At 40.2% G+C, this 26,808-nt stretch overlaps 3 protein-coding genes across 11 annotated transcripts in view; 2 read left to right on the top strand and 1 right to left on the bottom strand.

The window, feature by feature from the left end:
- zmiz1a (zinc finger, MIZ-type containing 1a) overlaps positions 1-3,878 on the top strand; it is a 104,140-nt gene extending 100,262 nt beyond the window's left edge. For 8 of the 9 annotated variants that reach the window (XM_042433332.1, XM_042433334.1, XM_042433333.1 and 5 more), the window contains 2 exons: positions 167-448; positions 651-3,878. In XM_042433332.1, the coding sequence (XP_042289266.1) occupies positions 167-448; positions 651-758 (390 nt within the window). In that variant the 3' untranslated portion in view covers positions 759-3,878. The remainder of the gene's footprint in view (positions 1-166; positions 449-650) is intronic. The other variant, XM_042433336.1, reaches the window with a different exon arrangement.
- Positions 3,879-5,494: 1,616 nt separating this feature from the next.
- ppifa (peptidylprolyl isomerase Fa) lies at positions 5,495-7,925 on the top strand. The gene is made up of 6 exons (XM_042433484.1): positions 5,495-5,717; positions 5,848-5,878; positions 5,985-6,073; positions 6,151-6,247; positions 7,192-7,267; positions 7,365-7,925. Exons 1-6 carry the CDS (start codon positions 5,574-5,576, stop codon positions 7,498-7,500), a joined length of 573 nt encoding a protein of 190 aa, XP_042289418.1. The 5' UTR covers positions 5,495-5,573; the 3' UTR covers positions 7,501-7,925.
- A 1,343-nt stretch (positions 7,926-9,268) lies between these two features.
- The window catches only part of zcchc24 (zinc finger, CCHC domain containing 24), a 35,807-nt gene continuing 18,267 nt past the window's right edge, over positions 9,269-26,808 (bottom strand). Inside the window, exons 3-4 of the mRNA XM_042434404.1 lie at positions 17,930-18,094; positions 9,269-14,327 (exon numbers count right to left, since the gene is read on the bottom strand). Coding sequence (XP_042290338.1) covers positions 14,214-14,327; positions 17,930-18,094 — 279 coding nt within the window. The 3' untranslated portion in view covers positions 9,269-14,213. The remainder of the gene's footprint in view (positions 14,328-17,929; positions 18,095-26,808) is intronic.

Here is a 26,808-nt window from a genome sequence, read left to right as displayed (position 1 = left end):
CGCTGGGACTCATTTCACTTTTCCTCCCTTTCTTCCCACCCCCCCCGCCCCCCTTCCCCCCTCCTTAACACCCTCTCCTTCACTCTCTGTGTCTCTCACTGTATCTTCCTCCTTGTTTTTACACTCTCCATCTCTGTCGCTCCCTGTCTTCCTCTCGCACCTGCAGATGTCCCATCCCGATCAGTCACATAACTCCATGCAGCAGAGCTTGCATGCGTCTCCCCACCCTGGCAGCCAAACAGGGCCGCCCTTGCATCACAGTGGCCAGTCAGGGCCGCCCTTGCATCACAGCGGCCAATCATCGCAGCCGCCTCGCCAGTCGCAGCCTCAGCCGCAGCCTCAGCAGCCTGGGCAGAACAGTCACCCCCACAGCGATCTGAACTTTAACCCCTCCTCAGATGGGCAGATGGGTCAGGGAGCCCAGGATATGCCTGAACCCTCCCTGGATGTAAGTGTATCTGCTTTGGGCGCCATAAGCTACCTGTTTTCAGCTAACATTGTCTGCTGCAGCTGCTCTCACGTCTTTGCTTCCTGCTCTTGTTTGTGGACTCTCAATTTGATTCACTCTCCTTTCAGCGTCAGAAAGATAAACATGTTTTCAGGTTGTTTAGCCTCGCCGCTCATCATCTCTTTCCGCTTCTTATCCACAGCTGCTTCCAGAGCTGGCCAACCCAGACGAGTTACTATCATACCTGGATCCCCCCGACCTTCCCGCCAACAGCAACGACGACCTTCTCTCCCTCTTCGAGAACAACTAGCCCCTCACCTCCCATTCAAAAGCCTCCTCTGACCTACAGGAGTCGTGACGTGTTTGACTGTCCGTCCACACACACGTCACCGACCTCCGATCGACACTTCAAGCAGCTTCCTATGCTCACACACGCACACACATAACACATGGTCTCTCAACAGATAATGTGTGGCATAGGAGCACGGCTGAAAAGAGGCACCTGTTTCAGGAACTCCAAGGGAGAAGGCAGGAACGCCACTCATCCCCCACACTCCCTTTTTGTCCTCGTGTAAAGATTCCACGCACCAGTTCCACCGCCTCTGACTCTAAACACACCATTTACAGCCATGTTGGCGGGCACTAAAGTGATATTATATATATACATATATGATATTTGTGACTTTTCAACTGAAAACTGTGCAGCTATAATCATCATGTGTGAACAACACGGAGGAGACAAGAGCCTTTGTGGGCTCTAGGAAAAGTGTTGTAGCTTTTTTTTTATTTTCATGATTTTCCTTTTGTGAGAAAAGACAAGAATCCGAGGGGAAAAAAAAACATTGTCTTTTAAGAGTGTTTTTATCCTATTTGAAATGTGTTCTTCCAAAACTTTGGCACATGCCATGCCCTTTGACCCCCTACTTCCCTGTGTGTGCGTGCGTGCGTGTGTGTGTGTGACAGTTGACTAACTGGAACTCAGCACGACCTCATCAGAATCAGAGCACTGAAAGGACGAGCTAAAATGTCCTCGAGTGTCAACAGAGGAAAATGAGCGCACATTGTGCAACGTTGCGTGTGTGTGTGTGTATGTTTGCGCGTGTGTGTGTGTGTGTTTGCGTGTGTGTGTTCTCTTTTGGAGAGAAAGTTTGAGACAGAGAAAGGAAGAAAAACATTGAATGGAAGAACGAGAAAACAATCCACCTTGAGAGCTGTCTCAGTCCTTTTTTTTTTTCTCCATTGGGTCTGCAGTCGTTCTTGTGGTATTTATTGTAACGTTTCGCTCTTCCTCATCAAATTCAGCACCATTTTTGTTCACAAGTGCATGTGTGCCAATGGCTCCTGTTGTCTTTGTCCAGCCTAAATGTGCTTGATCAAATCATTTTCTCTCATCTTTATATTTATTATTTTATTTCAAACTCATCTGTTCTTTTTTAAATTGTCTTCCTTTATTGTGTGTTTTATCTTTGTCCCACATTGAAACTAATCAAATACACATCACCAAAGTTCTTATACTTTTTGTTAAGGGTTTGGGCCTGGATATTACGTTGGTAAAACATCCTACAGACATCTACAGAAGTTTTTAAATTACTGTATTTTATAGAAAACATCTGTGTGATTCTATTGACTTTTCCTTTTGTTGTTTTGTTACTGTTGAACAGCATCCTTTTTTTGGGGAAAAAACATCCTGCATGATCCAACAGTGTTTCCAAGGCTGTTGTATATACCCTTTGTGAATACTTTGTGACTGTACAGTACTGTACCTATCTATTACTGGCAACTACACGGTACTGTATGTCTGTTAAGGACTACACACACACTCACAAACACATGCACACAATCCCTGATAACCAGTCCGATATTGTAATGAATTGATCCAAATGCACTCTCACTGGCCTTGTTGAGTACCTGTGTATTGGTGTACGGTTTTTCCATCACCCTGTGGCAATGCATCAGTGAAAAGGAATATTTCAATTACTCAGCAGGCAAGTTATAAGTGAGTTATTTTTGTTATTATTTTCTCTCTTTTTGTATCTAAAAATATGTCAGCTTTACATGAGCTGATTTTCTGTCTAAAAAGATTGTTAATGCAGCTTTGAGGTCCAAATTTCTCCCAAAAATATTTGTTTAATATTATTGGAACATGCTCGTTATTTAAAGTGAGAATGTGCAAAATGCCCTTTGGATTGTTTCGAGGCCTAATATGAACTTTTGATAACCATACTTTGCAAAAATGTGTGAACATGATTTGTGTATTTTCATCACATTTTATATTGTTTCAAGTTTTAAGTTATTATTTTATGTCCAGTGTTTTTAATGACAGGTATAATTTGGTTTACACAGTTTTATGCAGTACAGTCAATGAATTTAAAGTATGCTGTGTGTTGGAAGCTAAAAGTTCCCCAGTTTGAGATTTGTAATCCTTTTGAAGAACCAAATATGTCTTTACTGGTCTTTAAAGTTGATCAAATCACCTGCATATGACACAGCTGAAGGATCAGATGTTGTTTTTCTTCGTTTATATGTTTGTTAAAGACAATGCACTGCCGCGTTGGGATATTTTATCTCCCTACACAGTGTGTAACTGTAACCTTTCACAAAAACACATCTAGAAATTTGAGCGATACATATTGTACTGTCTGAATGCAGACAATGGAAATTGAGTTGAGGATTTAAAAGAGAATGCAATTAACATTATAAAATGAAATTTGGGGGGAAACTTCCTCCTGTTTGCATTACAAGGGGAGATTGTGGCAAAGGGTGGGGTGGGGATGTAAGGGATATGTGTATATAATGTAAATGACAAATAGAGACACGTTAACAGAAATGTATTCATTTTCTCCAGGGGGAGTGTGCATAGTGTATTTAGAATTTGTAAAGCTTGCATCCTCCTGTCAGACATTGAATTGGGAAAATGAGTCTGTGTTTGATTGCGTCTGTGCAGACCTCTCTAACCACGCCTGTTCATTAATGTAAGATACTTTATGTACCCCTCCACGCGGGGTTTCCAAGAAAAAAGACAATTTTCCTTTGTGTAATATTAAACTTCTGTGTATTTCTCTATTACCTGTGTACTTTATAAAGGTGCTACAAAATTATTAAAACCTTTTGAGGTATAATTGGGACTTGGAGACATTGAGCCTCGAGTGGCTCTTAGGGGTTGTTTCCAAATTTACAGTTTGTAAAAAATTTTGTCAAATTTATAATTTTTATGCAATTTGGCAAAAATATGCTATAAAGGTACAATCTGAAGTGATTGGCACAACAAGTGGCAGTTGTCTCTTTGGTTTTGTACATTCTATGTACAATCATTTCATATTCTAAACTGGTCAGAAAAACATTGTGATTTTTAGTCTTGCAAATCTGTATGTAGTTAGATGACGTGACATCCTAATATTTATCTAATAAATATGTATTCAGATGAAACATATTCAATGTCCTGTGTCTCTTGACATACAAAGTGCAACCAGCATAATTAAGCCAGCACATACTCCACAATCATCAAAAAAAAGATACATAGTTTTTGCAATTAGACTCACACATGAAATACATAAAAAATCATTGCACATGTCAATAGTGTTTTTTTTACAAGCTGGAATAGCACAAAGTTGATAAATAAGTGTTTTTCACAGAAGATGTTTTGACATGTCACAGTAGGAAAAGCACAGTGGTAAATAATAAAATTAACGATGTCTGAATTCAATTTAGCAGCTTCAGTTTCAGGGTCCTGGTATTGTGCAAGCTGGTGTCGTTAATGTTATTAGTAACACCTGTTCTTTTCCTACTATGAAAAGTTCAAATATCTGCTGTGAAAAAGGTCTATTTCACCACGTAAATAATTAGTTAATTCATAAGCTAACAGTAGTTATTTAAAATGTAGACATGCAAATCTCTTATCAAGTGAGCAGAAATGTATACGAAAGAAAGCAGATTGATTCAATTACTGTAGCAAATCATTTGCAGCTTTTTTTTTCTTGATTAATTAGTGAGTCACAGATTGGAGCTGTAAAACTACTGTGAGCGTCTGAGCAATGGGGTGAGTGATCCACATAGCTTAAACAAAAATAAACTCAGTAATTCTGCGGCTGCATCAGGATTCTTGAGGTAAATTTCAACAACCAAAAAGGTCCATATAGAGGAATGTGAAAAACCAGCACTCAGTGTCATATTCACCGTGGTTCTGATCCATTCAGTGTACCTGAGATTACTATACTAAGACTAATGATGTTGATGATAAAGTTCCCTCCTGGCTGGCTTCAGTCAACTTTGGCAACACCTGAAGGGCACCAAATAATAGGGATATTAAAATTAGCATCATCATGCATTTTCAGATTTACAGGCATCACTGTTTGTCATGAAGATGAAACATTGATAGATTTACTGGGTAAGCAACATCAAAGCTAACTTTGGCTTTGTAGTTGATAAGAACAATATTTTATATATATATATCAACTATTTAAAAAAGTGTTTTTGGTCTTATCCTCCTGCAGGTGATACAGATGCAGTTTCACATACATACTGATGACCACTTGACAGGAACATTATAAAGTTGTACAATCCCAGTTTTGGACAAATTGCCAACCCTATTTTTGGGCACAAATGAAGCAAGTAAGGTTTGGTATTTGGACAATGTAACATTTGTTTAAAGGGGGAATTGTTTCTCATCACAGTCAGTAGTTTAAAGCAGGAAAACAGTGATCGGATCCAAAGTGAACAAAGACAAAATAAAGCAGAATGGAAAAGACACTTCTGGTGCCCACTAATTGAAAAATAAATATGACTGAATGAGAGAAATATTGTAAGCTTTGTAAATGTTACCAGTGAGCCAAACAGTCTTCATCTAATCTAAATTAATTCATTAAATTTTTATTGTTGAGTTATATAAACAAAGTCAAATATTCTTGTTTAAAGGATGAACAGGATAACACACCAAGTTACTCAGAGACAGAGTATAAAATAAATAAAAAGCAGTCTAGGAGTTCTTTGCAAAATCAGATCTCTGGATTGAAGTTGTTCCTAAATCTCCCACGTGATGTCGCTGTTTAGGCCTCCACCGCTGTGTGACGTCACACGTAAACATCAGCAGCACCCATGGCCTGCAGGTCACCCTGTCAGCTGATGAGCCATGTATCAGGTTAAAAACCGCATGAGATACAGCCCGCTGGGCATCGCCGCTGCCAGGCTGCTGTCCTCCGGTCCCGCCGTGAACCCGGTCGTGTTTCTGGACATCGAGGCCGACAAAGAGCCTCTTGGAAGAATAATCATCGAGGTAGCTAGCTAGCTATAAGCGTTAGCCTCTCCACCTGCAGCATGTCTCAGTAGTCAAACATGCACATATAAGGGCAGTGCTTTGCATAGTGTAACCCATGAATTTCAATGTGATTTGTATTATCTTGCAGTTGAATGCAGATAAAGTGCCAAAAACTGCAGGTACGTTCAACTGCTAATATCCATAATATCACTACAGTAGTTGAAGTTTTAGCTGGCCCTGTTTTGTGTTGATACTAATAAACAGACATCTGTTTTCATTTGGCAGAAAACTTCAGAGCACTGTGTACTGGGGAGCATGGCTTTGGATATAAAGGATGTGTGTTTCACAGGGTCATACCTGAGTTCATGTGTCAGGTAAGATCACAGTGAAGATATTATACATACAGGTGTAGAGTTTATTGTCTGTTGATGCTGCATGTCCTCTGTCACAGGGGGGAGATATCACCAAACACAACGGAACAGGAGGGAAGTCTATATATGGCAAAACCTTCAAAGATGAAAACTTTAAATTAAAACACACTGGAGCAGGTACATCTCTACTTCATCTCAAGGACAAAACAGACAATCCTGCATCCATCCATGATTCATTTTTTCACGCATCTGTGCTTTGGAGTGTTTTGTTTAGTGCTGAAAAAAGTAGTCAATTAAATCAGTGGTTCTCAAAGTGAGGTCCAAAGACCCTCAGGGGTCCATGAGAGGTTTTCCAGGGGGGTTTCATACACTTTCTGTTACAAAACATCTAAAAGCATAAATCTTATCAGATGGGGGATTTAATCGTCATTTATCAAGCAAAAATGCCAAGTATTCTCGAGTTCCAGTTTCCCAAATGTGGGGATTTGCTGGTTTATTCTGTTTTATATCATTGTAAATTGAATATATTAAGGTTTTTATTATTTGTTCAGACAAAACAAGTAAGTCCAAGACTGTTCTTGTAACATTATTTTACTTTGATCAGTCAATTGAAAAAACATTCAGCATATTGAGTGATTAGGAACATAATTCTAGACAGCAGGTTTTATTATGTGTATATTGTGACACACTCTTTCCTAACAGTATCATTTTGTCAGGTTTTGTATTGGCTGTATTTCATATACCTGCCTCTCCACTAGATGGCAGTGCTAATCTCATACAGCACTAAAATCACTGGCTATATGGATTTTGCAATCCCCAGGTGAATGACCTACTTTCTAGTCAACAGGCACTAATCAAAATAACTCCTTGCTTGAATAAACTTAATCCACATGCTGATTATTTTGTGCTTCGTTTTAAACTATTGCATGTTAAAGTTTGCGTCAGTTTCAGAAAAGAGAAACAGGCCTTCATCTAACACAGCTGTTGACTTGTCATGCTTCTTTTGTGCTGCAGTCAGGCCTGAACACAGTTTTCATTGGTTCACTGGTGAAAGGAGGTCAAGATCTTGTTGACTGCATAACATTTAATTGATTTATTTGTTGGCTTTTCATTCTCTGCAGGAACCCTTTCAATGGCTAATTCAGGGCCAAACACCAACGGCTCGCAGTTCTTTATCAGCACGACTAAGACCGAATGGTAAAATACTCTTTAATGAGCCATTTTTACTTGCTGCATTCAAATGTAATCACTTACCAGCTGCTAAACCAGTTTCTGTGTCTCTGTCTCCTCACAGGCTTGATGGTAAACACGTGGTGTTTGGGCAGGTGAAAGAAGGGATGGACATTGTCACCAAGATGGAATCCTTTGGTTTACACGACGGCGGTGTGATCAAGAAAATTGTCATAACTGACTGCGGGGAAATCAAATAACACCTAAACTCACACATGGACTTCTGTTGGGTGACTCAGTATGCAACTATTTAATATTTACTTTGACTTTCCTCATGTGCTCATTACGCTTTCAAGGAGGAACTGTCGCAGGTGATTCTGTTCCTCACTAAAATCTGATGTTTTTACTGTTTTATGATGTTAAAAGATCCATTGATTTATTTCATGCACAAAATCAGGTATAAAATTATTATATCTTGTGTTTGCTTATAAATAACACTAATTTAAAGACTGAGAACTACACAAAGACATTTTTACCTCAGTTGTTACAGATCTCTTGTTTCTCTAACTTTTTACTTGACCCATCCACTTTGTGTACACACTCAAGGTCATCCACTATGTAAAACTTTCTTATTGTGCAATTATTCTCCATTTACTGCCAAATAAATGACCATTTTCAGATTTTACTAGCTCTGGTCCCAGTACAGGACATTCACTCTCATGTGCCACCAGCCCTGCTGGTTTTAAAGCTTCCTGGAAACAATCCAGCAGCTTTTTTTAGACACCGGCTCTCCAGCACGACTTCCTGTCCATCAAAGCAGGATGTGACATCATGTGACATCCACCTACAGTGGAGCTGAAATATCACATGAATGCAGCTGACAGATGATAGACCTGTGGGCTTTAGCCTCATTGGACACAGCGAATGCAGATGATTTCATCTGCTGGAGCCATGAAGGAACCTGAAAATGTCTTTAGCTTGTATGTGGGCTGCTCTTCCTTCAGTGCCTCTTTATTTGAAATGCAGAGTGTCTTGAGGAGAGAGAGAGAGAGAGAGAGAGAGAGAGAGAGAGAGAGAAAAGGAGGCCAGGGCATGTCTGAAAGCCAGAGACTGGGTGGTGCTGCTTATCGAGCTAATACTTTATGAAAGTAAATAATGAAGCGACGTGAAAAAAGCAGCTCTTGCCCCTAAATGAAACCATATGCACACTGACCTTCCACCGTTTGTTTGAATTCTCAGATTACATTGTTGCTATAGAGACTTTTCAGCTCTCGCTCTGTTTGAGCTAGAGATGTTGTAACAAACTTGATATAATTTGGGTCCCCACCCTCTGGTTTAGTTTTAGTTTTTGGAATGCATGTCCAATATTATTGTGCATGGAAACTTGGCCCGAAAGACGGCGGTGCTGTGGCCAAATGTTTAATACACATGCAAAACAATGACATCTTTACAACTAGTACAAGCTGGTTCTTCTACTGTAAATGTCGACATTTATCACACAGCACCCATGTCAGCTGGTGTTCTTTTTTTCAGTTTTGGTTTTCTTGTCCTCAGTTTGTCTCAAAGTGTGGAAATTGAGTCCTGTCAGCTCGACGTGTCTGTTATCTTTCAGCACTTTCACGGTTTTAAAAGTCTCTCCCCCCTTTCTTCTGAATAATCCGTTAAAAACCTCTTTATCATAATCTGTACGCTTCGCCTTGTGTAAGACTCAAATATGCAGCACAGAGTGATGATGAAAACTTTCTGCAATGAATATTTTACAGACAGGAGCTCCCAGAAAACAATGTGTTGCTTTTGGCTGAAATCTAACTCTAGCGTGAACACCTCCCGGTTACTGGTAACAACAATTCTGCAGAGGAACCTAACAAAAAGTCTGTGAAGATTCTCAGTCATCCAGGTCATGGTTTTTCAAGGAGGGTTGATTGAATTGGGGGGCAACTGGATTGAAACAAAATGAACCACATAAACCAAGCAGTCTTAATTCAGTATGACTTACAAAATGAAACCACATAAACCAATCGGTCCTAATTCAGTATGACTTTTATTCATCAAACTCTCGACAGCACTAAAGCACTAAAATGTTTTCCCAACTAACAAATAAGGCACATTTTGGAATGCCGTTTCATGGACATGAAAAACAGACCTGCGGTCTACTCTCGAAACCATGACTGTCCTTGTTTCCCAAAATCATTGTCTTCCCAACCTCACGCCTGTGTTCTGTCCAATTCAAATATTACATTATTGCAATATTGCATTACAAACATCTCAAAGTGATACAGACAGTAAAGAATACAAACATAACTTTCCAAATTGACCACATAAGTGTTAACACATTACATTCAGTAAATATGTATTACGGTATTCATAGAGGCTACACTAGCGGTAAATGAAATACTTCAGGACTAATAACCATCAGAAGTTACTGATAATGTTAAAAACAATATGTACTGTAGCAAACTACTGTAAAGTATTTAAATAAGTATACATTGCACAAAATAATATTTCATTCGAAACCAAACACATGCACATGCAAACTCTAAAATAGTTCTTTGTCACACACGCTTTCTTGAACAAAGTATACACTCCCTAAAACTACTAATAACACCATAATATTTTATAATAGTTTCTTGTCATCGCTGCTTTAAGCAAACTACATCTCACAGTTTAACGTGCTTATACAGTGGTGAGTATCCGTCACTAATTAAGAAAAAAAAAAAAAAGATTCTGCATGTTAACACATTATATCTTCATTATATTGTAGTTACTGTTTACAAAATGAATACATGCGACTGTATGGATGTAAATGGCAGCTCATAATTAGTTACATATAGCGACCAAGTAACATTGTGGGTTATTCAACACTGATAACATCATAACACAAAACACAAAAATACAATGGCTTATAATTGAGAAAGGGTATTAATTATGTACCAGCTTTTTTAATAATATTCTATGTAGACATCAATATTTCCTTCTTAGTGTAACTTTGTTGCATATTCTATACAAAAAGTGTTGTAAAAAAACTCTTTCCATAAATATTTCTGCAGGATAACCCCTCAGATTATCGTAAAACATCAAAGAAAAAGAAAAAAAAAAACTCCCAGCTTTGTTTATTTCTCAGCAATAGGCCCTTCTTCACACAAAAAAAGCTTCAATATTGCATAACACTTCAAAAGAGCTACTATCCTTGAAAATGATGGCCATCAAATATATACATAAAACAGTCATTTGTAAATATCTTTGTCAGGGAAATAACTCTTGAGTTTTTGCAGATTGCTTTAAAATTTTCAACATCTATTAAGTGTTCCAAAATACACATCTTATTCATAGAAAATAACAAATTTGAACTGAAAAGGTACTAGAAAAGTCAAGTATATGTAATTCAAGACACTACTGTACGTCTGAAAGCAGAGATTTATTTTTTTTTTCAAATGTATTGTATCAACTGCTTCCATTGGCTCTTGATTTTGCCATTTAAAATGGCCTCCTCATAACAATGTCTCTGGGCGGAATCAAACCCTCCAACAGGATTTCTCACTATCTATTTCTCCTTTCTAGTCTGCCAGAACTCTGTTAATCACAATAACATTGTTACTTGTTAATGAGGTGAGCTCATAAGGCATTATTGGTATCTATTCCTGTCACTAGAGCCACACGAAGGTATAATGTGGACAAGAAGGTTCAGATGTAAAGACCTGTTAGGTTAGTGTCATCACATAGAACAAAAGAAAGACGATGTTACAGTAAGAAAAATGGATTGTTCCCAACAGCGACGGGCTAAAATGAGAATCCTATCCTATCAAATTAAGTCTATAAGGTGAGGCAATATACACGCACAGCTGTCAATTCCGTCTTTTAAAGGGGCACTCCAGTGCTACTCTGCTTGTGAAAATAGTTGTATAATGTCTTCTGTGACTCCGCAGAAGCTTTTACAAGTCTGAGAAAACAACCCTGATGATGTCATAATGATTACATAATCTCAACTTGGGCTTGCAGACAGTTTTAACAAAAACCCTGCATTGCAAACTGGGGTTGTAGAGTTTGAAAAATGTGGGCACTGACCAAAGATCAGAAGTCTATGTTTCCGTCCTCCGAAAGTTCTCAGCACTCCACACAACCACAAACTGTGAACAGTGTATGAGAGTGATGCTACATTTTGTAGACTTGAAGTGTGATAATTTACTAAAAACGGTGATAAAACACACGATAATAATAACTGCTGGGTCAAAGTTGAACAAAGGTGAACTGTGAGCTGTGAAACCACGGCAACCTGCTGGACATTCAACACTGACACTGAAACAGGAAACGGACGCTTGAATTTGCCCGTTGGATGGGCTTCAACAGAAGTGGGGAAACAAGAGTGAATATTCGTTGACTGGAAACGTTATGTGACCGCACCTTTATGAAAGATGCTTTTGAGTTGCATCATGGGAAATGTAGGATCCAGCATTTTTGGTAGTCGACCCATACTTTGGGACTAAATGTCAAGATATCTCAACGTCTGCTGCATCGATTTTGAACCGCTGAACTTTGTAGAACTGCAGTCCTAAATCACCGGAGTGCCCCTTTAACTTCACAGATGGAATTTAGCTAAATGATCATTTCCCAAAACTGTAAGGTACCATTATCGGCCACTGCAAACTCTCCCACTAAGGCAAGTGACCATGTATATTTTAGACAAAAACCCATGGTTCCTTAGATAAACATAAGTACAATAGATTAAGAAAACAAAGAGTGAGGCTCCATTCTGTTGTAAGGATCTACTAAGAAATAACATCTTTGTTGATATTCCATGACAACAGACCACAGTAGGATTGTTATTGCCAGCTGGAAATGCTGGTACAGCCCATGCCTCCAACTCAGCAAATTGTTGAAGTGAACACCCACCGTGCCAGCTCAAACTGCTAATAGAGGAGCTGTATCATTTTCTTGTCCTTTGCCACATCTTGAACCTGCATTAAACTTACTTTGCATCACAGTTACCACATGCTCATATTCTGCTCCAACTCTGAGCCTACCCCCCCCCGCATGTCTTTCCCTAATTTTAAATGGCCTTCTAGTCTTTATCTGTCTACTTCAGAGTGATTTCAATCTTTTTAAGGCACATATAGTATGTTACAGTATAAAATATAGTCAACCAGCTTTTGTAAGGCTAAAAATACAGTACATATAAAAATATTTCACAATTCCTATAACAATGTTCCTTGAAAGGCAGGTTTCTATTAGTCAAAAAGACAATTTCCTCTGTAGTGCTGTAGGTCTGCACTGTGATATATGTAAACAGGATAAAGAGAATGGGATTTGTACTTCTCTTCCTTTAAAGACATTGGTTTACAATAGTAGGCCCCATAAAAATGAATTTAAGTGTAAACTTAATTCATCATCACTTCCTATATATCCTTTAGTCACCAGAATGACCACATCAAAAATCTGCCCTCGCATTTGAACTCTTATTTTGTTTCTCTTAACCTACCTGAAAATTGCTGCCAACCTTCACCTCCCTCTGGACACTCTTTATATTGCAATCAGCTATTGGACATAGTTTTGAAGGGTGCAAGCCCTTGGAAAAGTTTCCATTTAGCTTCACCGACTCCACTAAGGCTGCCAGGCATCAATTGGCACTAAAATGTGAACTCAAATGTCTTGCTGAATCTCTCTCAAACAAACATCTCCTTTGTATTTTAATTTGTGGTTAAAATCTAATCAGGCTTTTACATATGAACACTTAAGTTATGTTTCATAATGCAAGTCAAATTATGGCAAGCAGTTCATTTTTTGATTGCTTTGAAAAAGTTCTACGTGCATCACTGGCCAGAAGAAAAACCGCAAGATTATTGTTTCTGAAGCTACTGCTGTTTTCCTACCGCTACTTTTCTGTTGACCGGCTTGAAATTAAAACAATTTACCTATGTGGCGTAACACTATAGATTATTGAGAATTTGTTAGGCAACAAAAATACTCTAGGGAGGGTGAATGAAACCATATCTGTTAGCAATGCACTAAATCTAGACAAGGAGCGATGCTATGCGACTGAACCTACAGTAGTTTCTAAAGACACGTGGAAGCAGTTACACAATAATGTGATATACAAACATACAAAAAAACATTTCTTTATGTCCCAGTTAAAATTCAAATTGCACACTAGACAACAAGAAAATAAATAGGCCAAATGTAAGCTAGGGATGTATGGCACATTATCCCTCAGTTAATTCACAGTTAATAAGATGTGGGTAGGTAGGGCCAACAGACCCTAATACGGCAAGACATCAAAGGCCTCGTATACATTATACCATCATGAGAGGCCCGTGTTAAACGTTCATCACATTACCACACACTTCACTTGGCAGGGAAATGGAAGGCAGATCTCTGTAAACACAAAGCCAACAAACCCCAAAGTGAGGTAATCTATTGAGACCAATACTGTCAGTGGCATCGATGCCTAGTGCTAATTCATCGATGCAGTGATAAGCTGTTGTTACAAATCGAGCTGGATGAATGGGGTTATGTGGTTTTCTGGTACACGAGGTGTAAAAAAAAAAAAAAAAAAAAGTCACTGATTTTGGCAAGTTTCTGCTTTTGATGAAGAGCACTTTGAGAGATAGAGATTGATCCTAAGTTAACGTGTTCCTCTCGTTCCTGAATGTAATCGTCAATACTGTCGTAGAAAAAGAAGCGTAACGATTGAAATCTGTGTCCCACGGGTGGCTGGAAAGAGAGACAGGTTTATTTGCTGTGGTAGAGAAAGGAGGAAAGAAAGAAGGGAGGATTAGAGCTACTGTCTATATTTGAGGTGTCTTAGAAAGACGAAGGGGAAGACGTGAGGAGGAAAGGATGCCGTGTTGTGTGCAAGGCAGGGATGAGAGGAAACCTGGAGGGCAGGGAAGGAGGGAGGTCTGGGGGAAGTTAACAGCCTTGATGGAGGATGAGCGGTACAACTCAAGATACAAACGTTGCTCTCTGACGATAAAGGTGATTATTGCACACGACGGCAGTAGTAGCCCAGGACTTTGCATTTCTCGCATAGGTGTTGCGGGTGCTCCTTACTCTGGTCAGAAACATCCAGGCCATCTGGCTTCTCTAAAGGGCGCTGAGGATACAAACACAAGACCAGTAATGAGTCATATTAAACACTGAAGAAGGCAAACAAAACAGCACACACACAGAATAAACCTCTGACTTTTGAAAGCAGTTTATTTGGCTTCAGATTCAACTCAGCTATAAGCCCAACTGCTTTGGCCCCAAACGTTACTCCCATATTCCTCACAGGCCAGACGTGTACTGAACACAATTAGTTGCAGAGATATGGCAATGCACCATTGGCTCTGGAAACTTGCAGTACACTTTAACAACCTGGTATTAAAGAAAAAGCTCCAGTATGCATTTGATCATGATGACCTGTATGGAAATATTAGCAAACTGTTACAGCAATGGCTTTCTCAGAATCATTATCAAGGACAAAAGGGAATCTATCTGAGCCAGCACTTTTGGAGGTTGTTTTAACAATCCGTCTGGAAATTTTTATTTCTCATCAACTGTTTTTTTTTTCTTTTTTCTCTTGTTAGAGCTTTTTACAAAACCATTATTTATTCCAAGTGGTCTAACTAAGGGATACCAGGTTACCATGGGTCACAACAAGGAGATCTTTCAGCCATCCGCTAATGAGTCTGCCAGGAAGTATCAGGAGTTTACTATCGGTGCGTCAAAGACATTAGGTGCTTGTAGAAAGCTGGAAAATCTGATGTATGTTTTATGGGGTCTCCTCAGTGGTTAGGGGAGCTGGGCCTAAGCCCCTCTGCTACAGGCTTCACTCTTCCCTGCTGAAGTGTCCTTGAGCAAGAAACTCAAACTCGAGGGAGTCTACTCTGTAACTACAGCCGAAGTCTGGGCTCTTTCCATTTGGAGGAAGTAAAAAGGGAATTTTTCCCTACAGCGATCAATAACATACCACATTTTTTGGTATGTGTGTTTGGCAAAGAAGGAGGAATCACATGAAAGAATTTTTAGGTTTGTCTGAATCAAGGGTGTAGGATTAGTTTCAGAAGTATGGGGGGGAGATAATAAAGTCTTTCTTCAGCCACACGCAAAAAAAAAAAAAAAAAAAAAAAACTATGTGCTGCTATTGCTATTTAACCTAACACAATAACATTGTTGCCTTCCATAGGTCTAACAAAAAAAATGAAATGTGGCCTAAATGTCTGTATTATTAATGCAACAAACATGAAAATGTATATTTAAAGTGGAAGTATCATGCACATTTCCAGGTCTATATTTATATTCCGGGGCTCTACAGGAATATCTTTGCATGAGTTACAGTTCAAAAAACTCCTTATTTATATTATACTTGCTCTTTATGCAGCCCCTCAGTTGAGCCTCTGTCTGAAACAGGCTGGTTTAGCTGCTGTCTCTTTAAGGACCCCTCCCAATGAGCCCACTCTGTTCTGATTGGCCAGCTTGTTCATTACTCCAAATATAAACTTCTCAAATACATCTGTACATGTTCAAGCCTGAATCCAATCTGAAATATGTGAGTGGATGACATCAATAACCTTAGCAACAACCTTAGCAACAAAGGCTACTGAATGGATGGCTATTTGTGGTCGCATGTGGTTCCTCTTTGTAGAAGTAACATTGCAAACAAAGCATACAGAGCGGGCTGACGCCCTGACTTTTGACTTTCAGGGAGCATTTTTACACAAATTCACCTCAAGTTTTGGAACTTTTACCATGTTTAGCATAGACATCCAACATCATAACAGTATAAAAATAACAAAAAACCACAAAAAGCATGATACGTTCCCTGTAACTTCAATGATAAAAACTGAGACTGAGAAAAAAGCAAGATAAAGCATGCAAAGACTGAAATATCTATAATATATTAAAAATCTTGTCTCAAGAACACTGCATTGATTTATGTTCAACTGTAGTATCCTGTAAATACTTTTTTCCAAAAAACATGCAGCTGGGTATTTTTTTTTCTGAAACATAAAGAGAAATTATTATCATGCAAATCAAATTTTGATATTGGTCAATGGTGCAAATTTTTGCACCGAAGTTCACAAAAGTTGAACCTGGTGCAAACGTTTTGTGCAGATTTACTTCACACCTGCGAGTGAATCTACTGAAATTCTGCCAACATTTCATCAACTCAGAGTTTCTCATCTGGATTATGGCAGCTGGACAGCAAGAGGGCACTGTTTAGATAGTTCTAAGTGAGTAACTCAATTGTAAAAATGGGGTGTGCAAAAATATGATTTTGAAATGTGGGGTTGCCATGTCCCCCTCATTCTCAGTGGAAATTATGCCCTTGGTCTGACCCTAATGCACTGGGCTCAATATTTCCCATCTAGGAGTGACGAATATTTTATGCATGTGGATTGGAAAATACATATTCAGTTCATTTATGGGAATCCTCAGGGAGGTAGGGAGCCATGCTGAGAGGCTGAGCTCTTTGATACTGGAGGACATGGTGGAGGTTAGTGGTCCATTTCAAACGCTGACAGGGGGGAAATATGTTAAGTGGGTGACATTGCAAATGCAGGGAATTTGCTTGCCTGTGTGCAGCTTTGCCACAAGACAGAGAGGCAGGAGAGAGAGCTTTCTCACCAGTAACTGCAACTCCATGAAACATAATAGTTTTGAGTAAGAAATACTTTGCTACTGAATGACTTTAGACTGAATGCAGTCTTTTGAAATATGAAATATGGTCAACTGAGGAATGAGGGAAAAAAGAAACAGGATCATACTCATTATGCTTTCTACACCATCTACACCACTGATGAAATCCAAAGAAATAAACAAAAAATTGGAATAAATTATGCATAAACTTTCCGTTGTTTGGTAGTGTTGTAATTCCTTGCCGGACATTTTGTTTTGGATACGTTTGTCAAGTGGTGTCCCTTTCCTGCTTCATTTCATGCGAAGTGTTAACAGAGAGGAGCATGGTCAACCATGGTATTCAGAGAACGAGCGGGGCCTCAAGCAGTAATCCTAATTTTATTTCAGGACGTGGAATTGGAAGAATGTGGGAAAGCATAAATATTAAAAGATGAAGTGTTGAGGATAAATATATCTCTAGCTGAAGAAAACAGAGCAGATTCTTTCTCAGGCGATGCATCTCTGTGTTCAACAGGCTGCGAGGAATATTTTCGAGGTTAAACCGAACCGACAGCTCACAAGCATGTTAATTCCCTCCGAGTGTTTGCTGTTTGGAAAAACACTCCGCAGTAACTTCGGTTAATATGATTTCACTTTTTTGTATTATTAAATGTGAGGGGAATTTCTGCAGCTGTCTGCCACGATTGCCCCGGAGTTAGTTTGTGTCTGCGAGCCATTAATAAAAGAAATATTAGTTTTAAGATTTGATGACATTCAGTACTAAATAATCCCCAAATTTTATCAGTCAGGAAATGTAATTAGTTTATTCAGTGCTGGTTTATTACCAAAAAGGCAAAAGCGATTGTTAGTGGTATGATTTTTTATTTTATTTTAATGAGGCCATCTGGAATATCCTCAAGACAATACACAGCCACGCAAACCAGAGTCTGGAGTCTGTTAACGTTGCTCGAGATGGTCCAATCTACCACTTAAACAAAGTGTGTGAGTAATGTTTTTTTACTTTAAGACTTAACTGCACAATCTCCGAAAATGAATGTTTTGTTTCACCGCAGATCTTTCCATCTAAGGTATTACCTGTTTGTGTGGATAGACGTTGATGTGGCATTTGATACATTCTTGTCCCATGTTGGCCCACGAGTTGCCACTCATCCACTTCCTCTTACACTTGGGGCACTTGTACTCTCCGAAACATCTCTTCTTCCCCTGGTAGGGTGTCAGCCCTTCTCCTTTAGGTCTGGCCTAGAAAGAACAAAGCAAGGCAAATAAAATGTATGCACATGTGGGGAAACCATTACGTGTGCATTCTTGACTAGATAGATCCAAGAGTACAGAAACTGGTTTTTTTTTCCTTCCATTGCAGAAAGACATTTTTAAGAGAACCTCTTGCGTTCAGCTGGACAATAATAGATGATGAACTTTGGCAGCAGGGAGTGTCCATCCTTTTCGTGTTAATATATCCAACTTCATCATACAGGACACTCCTACATGCAATTTTGGCACAATATGGTGGTTGTGTAATTGACATTTACTTCCATTTACAGCTGTGTTAAATTACACTCTCTGATTCTCGAGAGGGAGATGATTACGAACAGTCAGTCAGTCATGAAAAAGCGCTAGCCTGAGGGCAATATTGTTGGGAGGAGCCGCTCCAATGACTTCATGTTGGCAACTTTATTTAGGCCACTATAGCAGCATTGGGGGAAAGGACTCATTTTTCCCCCTAAAAGCATGTGCACACAAACAAACCTACTGCTGATGTCACAAAAGGACAAATCTCAAACTGTCCTTCATGCTGCCAAAAGAAACCCAAATGTACACCGGTTAGTAAGTTTGTCAGAGCTTGTCATTATCAATTTGAAGCTCACTTATTTAAAAAACCAGAAAAATCATCCCAGAACTTGCATTTGCCTGGCAACAGTCATTATAAACCTTGGAGTAGTTATTTTGGTAAACAGAATCCCTCCATTTAGATGATAAGCATTGTAAATGGAGTAGCAGTGAATTGTGTATTTTATCTCAAATTTTGAAAATGCTTTCATGCACTGATGGAAATCTGATATGACAGAAAGAAATAATCTTAATGCACAGCATGTAACTGGTGGCAGCTTTCCAGAAAGTTAGGAAATGCTCTGCGCACAAAATGAAATCAGACCTGTCCAGTTCACTCCTAATTTCCCTGCAAGACTGCAGATTGTTTTCATAACCACTTTAACATTGGCTGCAGATTTCGGGGAGGATGTAGGGGGTATGGGCCAGTGAGAGTGAGAGGAGGGGTACAATCTGTATCCCTGGTCTTCCCCTATTTTGTCCCAACCCGTGTGTGAGTAATAGGAACTTTAATCAGCAGCATCTGGCACTGTCCTAACAGACGTCAGCGCTTTGCATCAGCAACAGCGAGCCAACGCTAAGTATGAGCGGCTGTTCTTCAACCCGGCCCCTCAACAGCATGACCTCAACCCCACTGTCAGCTTTGCATCTCCCACTGTGACAGCACACAGGCTGGAAAATCTGACTTCTGCTGGCTTGCATCACACCAGTCTATATACACTGACAGGGTTGTCTTGATGCAATCAATGGGCAATGTAGAAGACAAAGCCATGGCAACATTTTGTTTGGATGCTCTCCTACAAATGATCTTGTTACAACATGAGCCAGCTTCAAACCATTCCCACTTAAAAACCCAAATTCCACAATATAGCACTTTCTGCTACAATAAGACCAACCATTATTATATCTAATCAAATAAAATGGAATATTCTGAAGTTTGAAAATCCACTATGATCAGAATACTGGGTGTACTACCACAGGTGGTCTAAACTTAACCCTAGTTATCTATTTGTAAATTTGAACATAGTCCATGACATTTTTCTGGTGCAGCTGTTTGTTCAAATATAAAAAAAAACTCTCCCAAATACTGCAGCCAGGACTCAGCAGGAAAGAAACAGCACTCATCCTCCTCATGACCATTCCTCTCCCACTCCATGCTGTGTCCGGGGTCTGGCCTTAGCCTTTGGCTGCACGTCATGCTCTGTCGGCAGCTGAGTGCGTTCAGATCAGCTAAAACACCCCTTAGCAATCAATTTAAAGTTGCTCCTAATGCGCACACAGCAAATGGATTATCTGTCCAATCCAGATGAAAAAGTAGATGCGGTGTTGACGATTAGTTTGGTTTGTTATTGCCTGAGGGAGTCTAGTAGTTTTCAAATGCAAACAAAAGTCGTACATGTAAATGTATATATTTGCTGCTTTTGAATGACATCATTTGACATTATTAGGATAGACAGTTATACATTGAGTGAAGTTGGGAAAACTCACTAAACACATGAGTGAAAGTAGCAATTTCTTATGTAAAATGTGTCACATCTGTGCACAGTGCACTGCAAAGTAATGCCGAACTTATTTGGACATTTAGTTATAAATCTTAGAATTGTACTCACATTGTGGTCAGTTGTTGTCATGCTATTGCAACATGCTGCCTCTCGTGGAGGTCTTGGGTGAGTTTAAGTTCTGAAGTCATTAAGTTTACAGGCACAGTTGGTATTGCACATTGTACTGACCACCCAAACACGTGGGAACGAATGTCACAAGAACATCTAGGCTGTTGTGCCACCGCTACCAGCGGAGGCAGCCTGAGAGATACGGTGCTAGATACAGGTCATCAACTAACGAAGGAAGCTTTTCTTCACATCCATACATAATGGGTCTGCCTTTCCATTAACATTGGTGCAGTGGATTACAAATCAAAACCCTCAGCTGTAAACACTAGAATGACTGAGTAAATGTTTTAGTTGGGCTTGATTTCCAGGATAATAACCACGCTGTGCTGCCTTTAATGCAACATTTACAAACCATTCACAATACACACAGTGCAATGACTAATTTAATGGAACTGCGTCATCACACCACACAACACTCTGGAGATGAGCCTACACGGGAGGATGTGTTTTGTTTTCTTTTGCACTGTTCAAATAAAGCCATTCAAGCTTGTGCCAAGGTGAGAGCTAAATGGACATATCCGTGCCATTTAGAGCATTTTAGGTGTCTGTCAAGTGGAAGCAAAGCTTTGAAACAGCAAATCGGTTGATGGCATCCGTGCCAGGAGATGGTGAGCAGTGTTTGTCGTATCACTTTGACAGTGCCGGCTCGTTCTGAGTCAATGTTTGTTTATGTCCCCGAGGCTGGAGCCCCGCATGTTGAGATAAGGGTCAGTGTGTGTGAAGAGGACAGTGTCCAAAGAGAAGACAGTGTGGCTCCATAACCACAACTAGTTGACCACATCCTCCTCTGGTCCAGATCACAGCAGGGGACTCGTATCACACACACACATACGCACACACACTACGGGTCAGTGAACTGTTAAATGAAGCATGTACCACATACACACATGTGATACGCACATTCACTGATGCAATCTCCAATGAAAAAACACGGCCACACACAGGCACAAGCAAACACAGATACACTGACACAATCCCTCTTTCTCCTCTTGCCGCCTTTAACACCCAGACACAAATACACACACACAGACACACACTCTCAACAAATTCCACATCCACAGGTTTTCATTACTCTTGAGACACAACTGGAAAGTGTCAGCGCACGGTTTCCTGCACTACTCCCACTCAGAGTTCAGCCCTGCTACAAGGACACAGATCATTCCATGGCCTATATCACAGGATTAATGAGCTCACAAACTGCATTAAATAGAATAAACAGAGCTGAGCAAGAGACAGTAAAACATGAAAAAGATGACAAAAATGAGGCACAAGAGAGTAAGATCCTCGTTAAGGCAGAGAGGGAATTAACGTTAGAGTTGGATGCCAAACAGCCTCCTGCTCCTGAAGGACTCTGTAGCGAAGGGGGTCTAAATACCTGCTGCTCTAGAATCAGATTCCCAACATCCACACAAACACACACACACACACACACACACACACACACACACACAGAAAAAGAAAAGTGGACAAATACCACAGGCCCCACAGTCATCCGAGCCAACTGTGGAGAGACCCTCCAATCAGCCCCTCTCAGGAGGGCGGAGAAAGGGAAGGAGAAACTGAGAGAAAGAGAAGGAGGAGGAAACCTAAATCCAAAGCAGATGGCCTCCATAGGGGCAGAACACGAGAAACACTGAGAGCCGTCGTAAAATCGCTGCTCTGCTTTCAATTAGGCCATACATTTCAGAAACAGAGAGAGAGAGAGAGAGAGAGAGAGAGAGAAGAGGCGGGCAGTGAGGGGATAAAACAGTGTTAACTAACCACTGTAGCTCTGGCCACAACTACAGTGGATTGGACTCATTATCATGTGGAGGAATGTGGAGATGAGTCTCTGGAGGTGGGGGTCGATTTTTAAGGCACATATGGTGTAAAAACAGAGCACTATTAGGAATTTGAAGTTGCGCTTAAATTGCAGAATTCACAGAGAGAGAGATACGTTTAAGTGGATGATCCCGGTCTAGACAACACCCACTGTGATGTCTTTCAGGGTAATTCAGGTAATAACGTGAAATTGATTAAAAGGTATGCAGCCCAGGCATCCATCTCTGAAATTGCAGTTTGAATATCGTTTAACCATGAAACCATTTTTGAAATTCTGCCCCAATGTAAATCATAAAAAGATGTCTCTTACTGACCGCTGGAAAAATCCAGTCCAGACCACTGTCTGAGGCCTAAAGGTGATTTTGCATTGGTGTTGATCTTACATTCCAGGGTAAGAGTAACGACCAGTGGACAGACATCAGACTGTGCACTCGCCCAAAACCTGAACCCTTAAGCCTTTGTCTCCAGCAACAGGATAGGTTAGCCTTGGTTTAATATTAGACACCCCTTCCGAGCCAAACCTAAGAGCAATCATTGGAGAGACCACTATTTTCAAGGTTGCGGATATGTTATTTCATACTTTCTTGACATTTTAGAGGAGACATCTACCTACCATTGATTTGGGCTCCAGATATTTCCCACAGTCAGTCCACAGACAACAAATATAAGCAGACAGTGCTGACAATAAAGCTCAAGTTTTTATGCAAATGTCAAATGACTCTCAGTGGTTTTGTCTGATTCTATGAGAAAACAAGGGATTTGGTGGGTAGAACAATGTTGAGGCTTTAGAAAATGGTTGGAGGTATTTGTATGCAACCACTTTTCTGGTCTGAATTTGGAAAGCAGGGTCTTCTGTTGGCAAAATACAGCTTGGTTATATATGAATGATGCAGGCGATGTCTCTGAATGTTTACAGTTTCTTCTGATCAACCTAAACACTAGAAAAGAGAAATGATGGTTTATTGGATTTTACAGAAAGACAAAAACAAAAGCCTTAAGTGCAACATAAAGGAAACAAGTGTATTCTGTATTAGTTCACTCACATGGATTTTCTAACATAAACCTTAGAAGACGTAAACAGAGTAATCCCTCAAGTCTAACCCACGGCTCTTCCTTACAAAAGTATACAGACTTGATGTTTTTTATGATCACTTGGAATTCTTTGGCATGATTTGATGTTCCCATCGCTGCACAGTGCAGTTACACTATCGCTGAGACCCAGACAGGTCTGTGAGTCACAACATACGCCTCCCATTCAGCTTAGAGAAATACACTGTAAAAGGAATAGCCTGAGGTTGTTTGTCAGACCACACCACAAGGAGTAGAGACCTTTGTTGGGTCATTCAGGGCAAATAATAGTAGCAAAGAATTCTAAGCACACAGTTGGGTTTGGTTTGACCACATCAAAGCAGTTCGGATGTGAAACGTGAAAAATATGCAAAAAAAAAGTCACATAGTTTTCATTGCATTATCACTATGGGGTATCCCCACCTACATGCCAACCGGAGACTGAAACCAAACAGTATTTCCACTCTTTGACCCTGGTCAATCAGGAAGTGTTGTCTATTTTGGTAAACTGTGTGTTAATTAAATCATCTTATCCACTTGACTATCACTACCCGTAAGGGCACCGGGTTCATTTCAGAAGTGTGGGAGCCAAAAAATGTGTGTGTGTGTCTATGTGTGTATATGCGTAGCAGTAGATAGACCGGAGACTCTCACTAAACTTTTTCGGAGTAACCATAGCTTGCTTCCACCACAAGGTGGCAGTATAATTCCAAACACAAAGCCACTAACTAGTGCTTGTGGGATCAGATACAAGCTTTTTTGTTCAATTACCCCAAACTACGAGTTTACGGGGCAATAACACTTCTGCGGCTGAGTAACAGCAAGCAGGCAATAGGAATGTTAACGTTGTCCTTGTGTTGAAAGCAGCCATGACCCAAATCCACATTCAACGATAAATCAGGAAAAAACATTACTTTCCTACTGCTTCACCTTCGCAAATTATTAACATGCCGTGCTGTTGTGAAAATGTCATTCATAGCCTAAAATAGCCAAAATAAACTTTGGGAGTACCTTGATCGCCTTTACTACAAAAGGAAATACTTTATACTTGTCATTTTAATGTGATATCATGAATTAACCAATTCACATAAACTTTCTAAACGTGTGTGTTGACTGGCTGGTTGCCTGCACGTGCCAAATGGGTTTTGCCTATAGGTGTGGCGTCCAATCAAGAAATGGTCATTTCACTTAGAAATAAAGTTGGAGCAGCACATCAGCTGGTCCTCTTTGCCTGCTTTATTTTACCTAATGTCTTAGAGTGGACGGGAATGATTGAAATGTCTTTTTACCGTAAGTGTTGCAATATAGGGGCATTTGTGGAGATACAGGGATTCGCGACTTTAAAAGAATGTGGGAGGAGGGTGAAGTGGGGGGGCCAACAGCCCCTTGGACCCCCTACTTCCAGCGCCCTTGACTACCCGCGTTGTCTGACATCACAGCGACTACAGAATAAAGAGCTGAGGATGCAATCATCAGCCTATCAGTCAGAACTGAGGGCCAAGTGAGAGCGTGCAGATGGCCACTGCTTCAAGTCCCTCACAAGAATGACACTGTCACCACCTCAGCTGTGTCCCATTGCACACGGAACAAGCATTTTTTTTATTGGCTGTTTCCGCTGCTGGACTAAACAGCCTAACCCCATGCCAGAACCTCAGCCAGGTGCATTACAGGGACTGTTTATCAATCCCACCATGCACTACAAGCTCTAAATACAGCCACTGTTTTCTTGTATGTCTCTCTCTTTTTCCCTGCCATCTTTCTCACCTCTCTCTCTCTCTCTGGACGGGCTCCTTTGCTGGTGCAGCTGTCTCTTTCTAACGCCTGTAAAGAAAAGTGGCCGAGGCTGAAAGTGACGGGAGGAACAGGTGTGTTGTTTAAGTGATAAATCTGCCCTCGCTCGAGCACAATGCACCTCTGTTTATAAAAACAATCTCCCCTGAACAAGGCTGCGCAAGAGGAGACGGACAATATACTGTGGCTGACACAGAAAAGCAAGTTGAGGGAAATTATAGGGTGCAAAATCTCTATTTGCAATCAGCATCAGAACAAAGGCTTAGCTGGAGCCTGTTTAAAGAAATATACAGTCAAGTCAAATTACTGAGTAAAACAAATATGTTAATTACAGTCAGATGCAATTAATCAAAGACTACATTTTGTGACTAATAATTATACTTAATGACCTAAGACGTCATTGTGCATTGCATGTGTCGCCCCAATAAGTGAGGACAATGTTTGTGACACTTCTTTTATATTTATGATCACCATGTGCAAAGTGATAATTCATGATCACATTTTTTTACAAACTCTCTCAACCTTTGGAATCAGTTCTAGAGTTATTACAAAGCCATGTTTTTCAAGTATCCCAAATAGAGCTGCCATAATCCTGGTTTGCTGGCGCGGGCCCCAAACTGCTGGGCTGCTCCCCAGCGTTCCGTAGCGCTCCGATCACTAGCTCGCATCTGGAAACCATCAGTGTAAACAAAGGAGCAGCGGAGGAGCTCAGGCCCCGCTCTGCCTCCCCGCATCCCCCAGGACATCACTCAGAGAGCAACACAAGAAAACCAAACCAGCCCCAAACCTGTGTGTATTGCATTTCCGTGTGCGTGTGGAGCACGCACGAGTGTGTCCGTGCACATATCTGTGTCTGCTCTTGTGTCCTCATCTCAGGATCTGTATTTGGTTTGGCCGCGGCTCATAAAGAGATAGATTTACAGATACAGCGGATGGGGTTCAGTCCACAATGTTAGCTTTGAGTCTTTTGGAGTTTTTGTTTGGTTTGCTCATTAACCGTAGCATTTCTGATAAGACTTCTAATTGCTTTAATGTGGTTTCAGTTAGCGTGCTAGCCTCAGCCGTCTGCTGAATGCTACATGGGGGCAAGGCAGGAACCTGGATGTGGTTTAAACCTGAGAACTGGTTCTCCTCTGTGAAACATCAAAAAAGATCAAAGCATCAATCATGCCTGATCCTTCTCTGAGACACGACAAGGAAATATTTCTTGAACTTTTGTGTTTCAGTAAACTTGTATCCATTAATCATGTGGTTTGGTCTCTTTCAGTACAGCTGAAACCTCCAAGATGTGGTTCATGGGGCTTTTAAACACTGAACCTCACACTTAGGCAAACACTATGATGCTTGTAAACACACCACAGAGTGTTGCAGATGGTTCTCCAACCTGTTACAGCAGAAAAAAAGATGTGGTTTTCATTTTGGTCATGCATTATAGGATTATTTATTTTCCTGAGTTAATAATCAGAAAATATTTTTTAGTTTGCTCGACAAAGGGCACACGTGTTATTTAATAATATTTCAAACAGCAACAGCATGATTGGACATAATGGTGGCTCAGAACTACCTCATATTCCTTCAGTTGCTTTGCATCTACAACTGCTGAGATAAGCATTCTTATCTTGTACACTTGTCTCTAAATATAAACTACAGCATTACACAATCATGTACTGCACATAACCTCGATCACACACTTGGCCTTGTACACACACTAACACTTGTAACGGAAAGCGCACAGATGCATGTGCACGCCTGCATTTATCCTACAGATATAACTTT

Source organism: Thunnus maccoyii, chromosome 14 (genome assembly GCF_910596095.1).
Source record: "Thunnus maccoyii chromosome 14, fThuMac1.1, whole genome shotgun sequence".
NCBI lineage: Eukaryota > Metazoa > Chordata > Actinopteri > Scombriformes > Scombridae > Thunnus > Thunnus maccoyii.
This window is presented reverse-complemented; position numbering and strand designations above follow the sequence as displayed.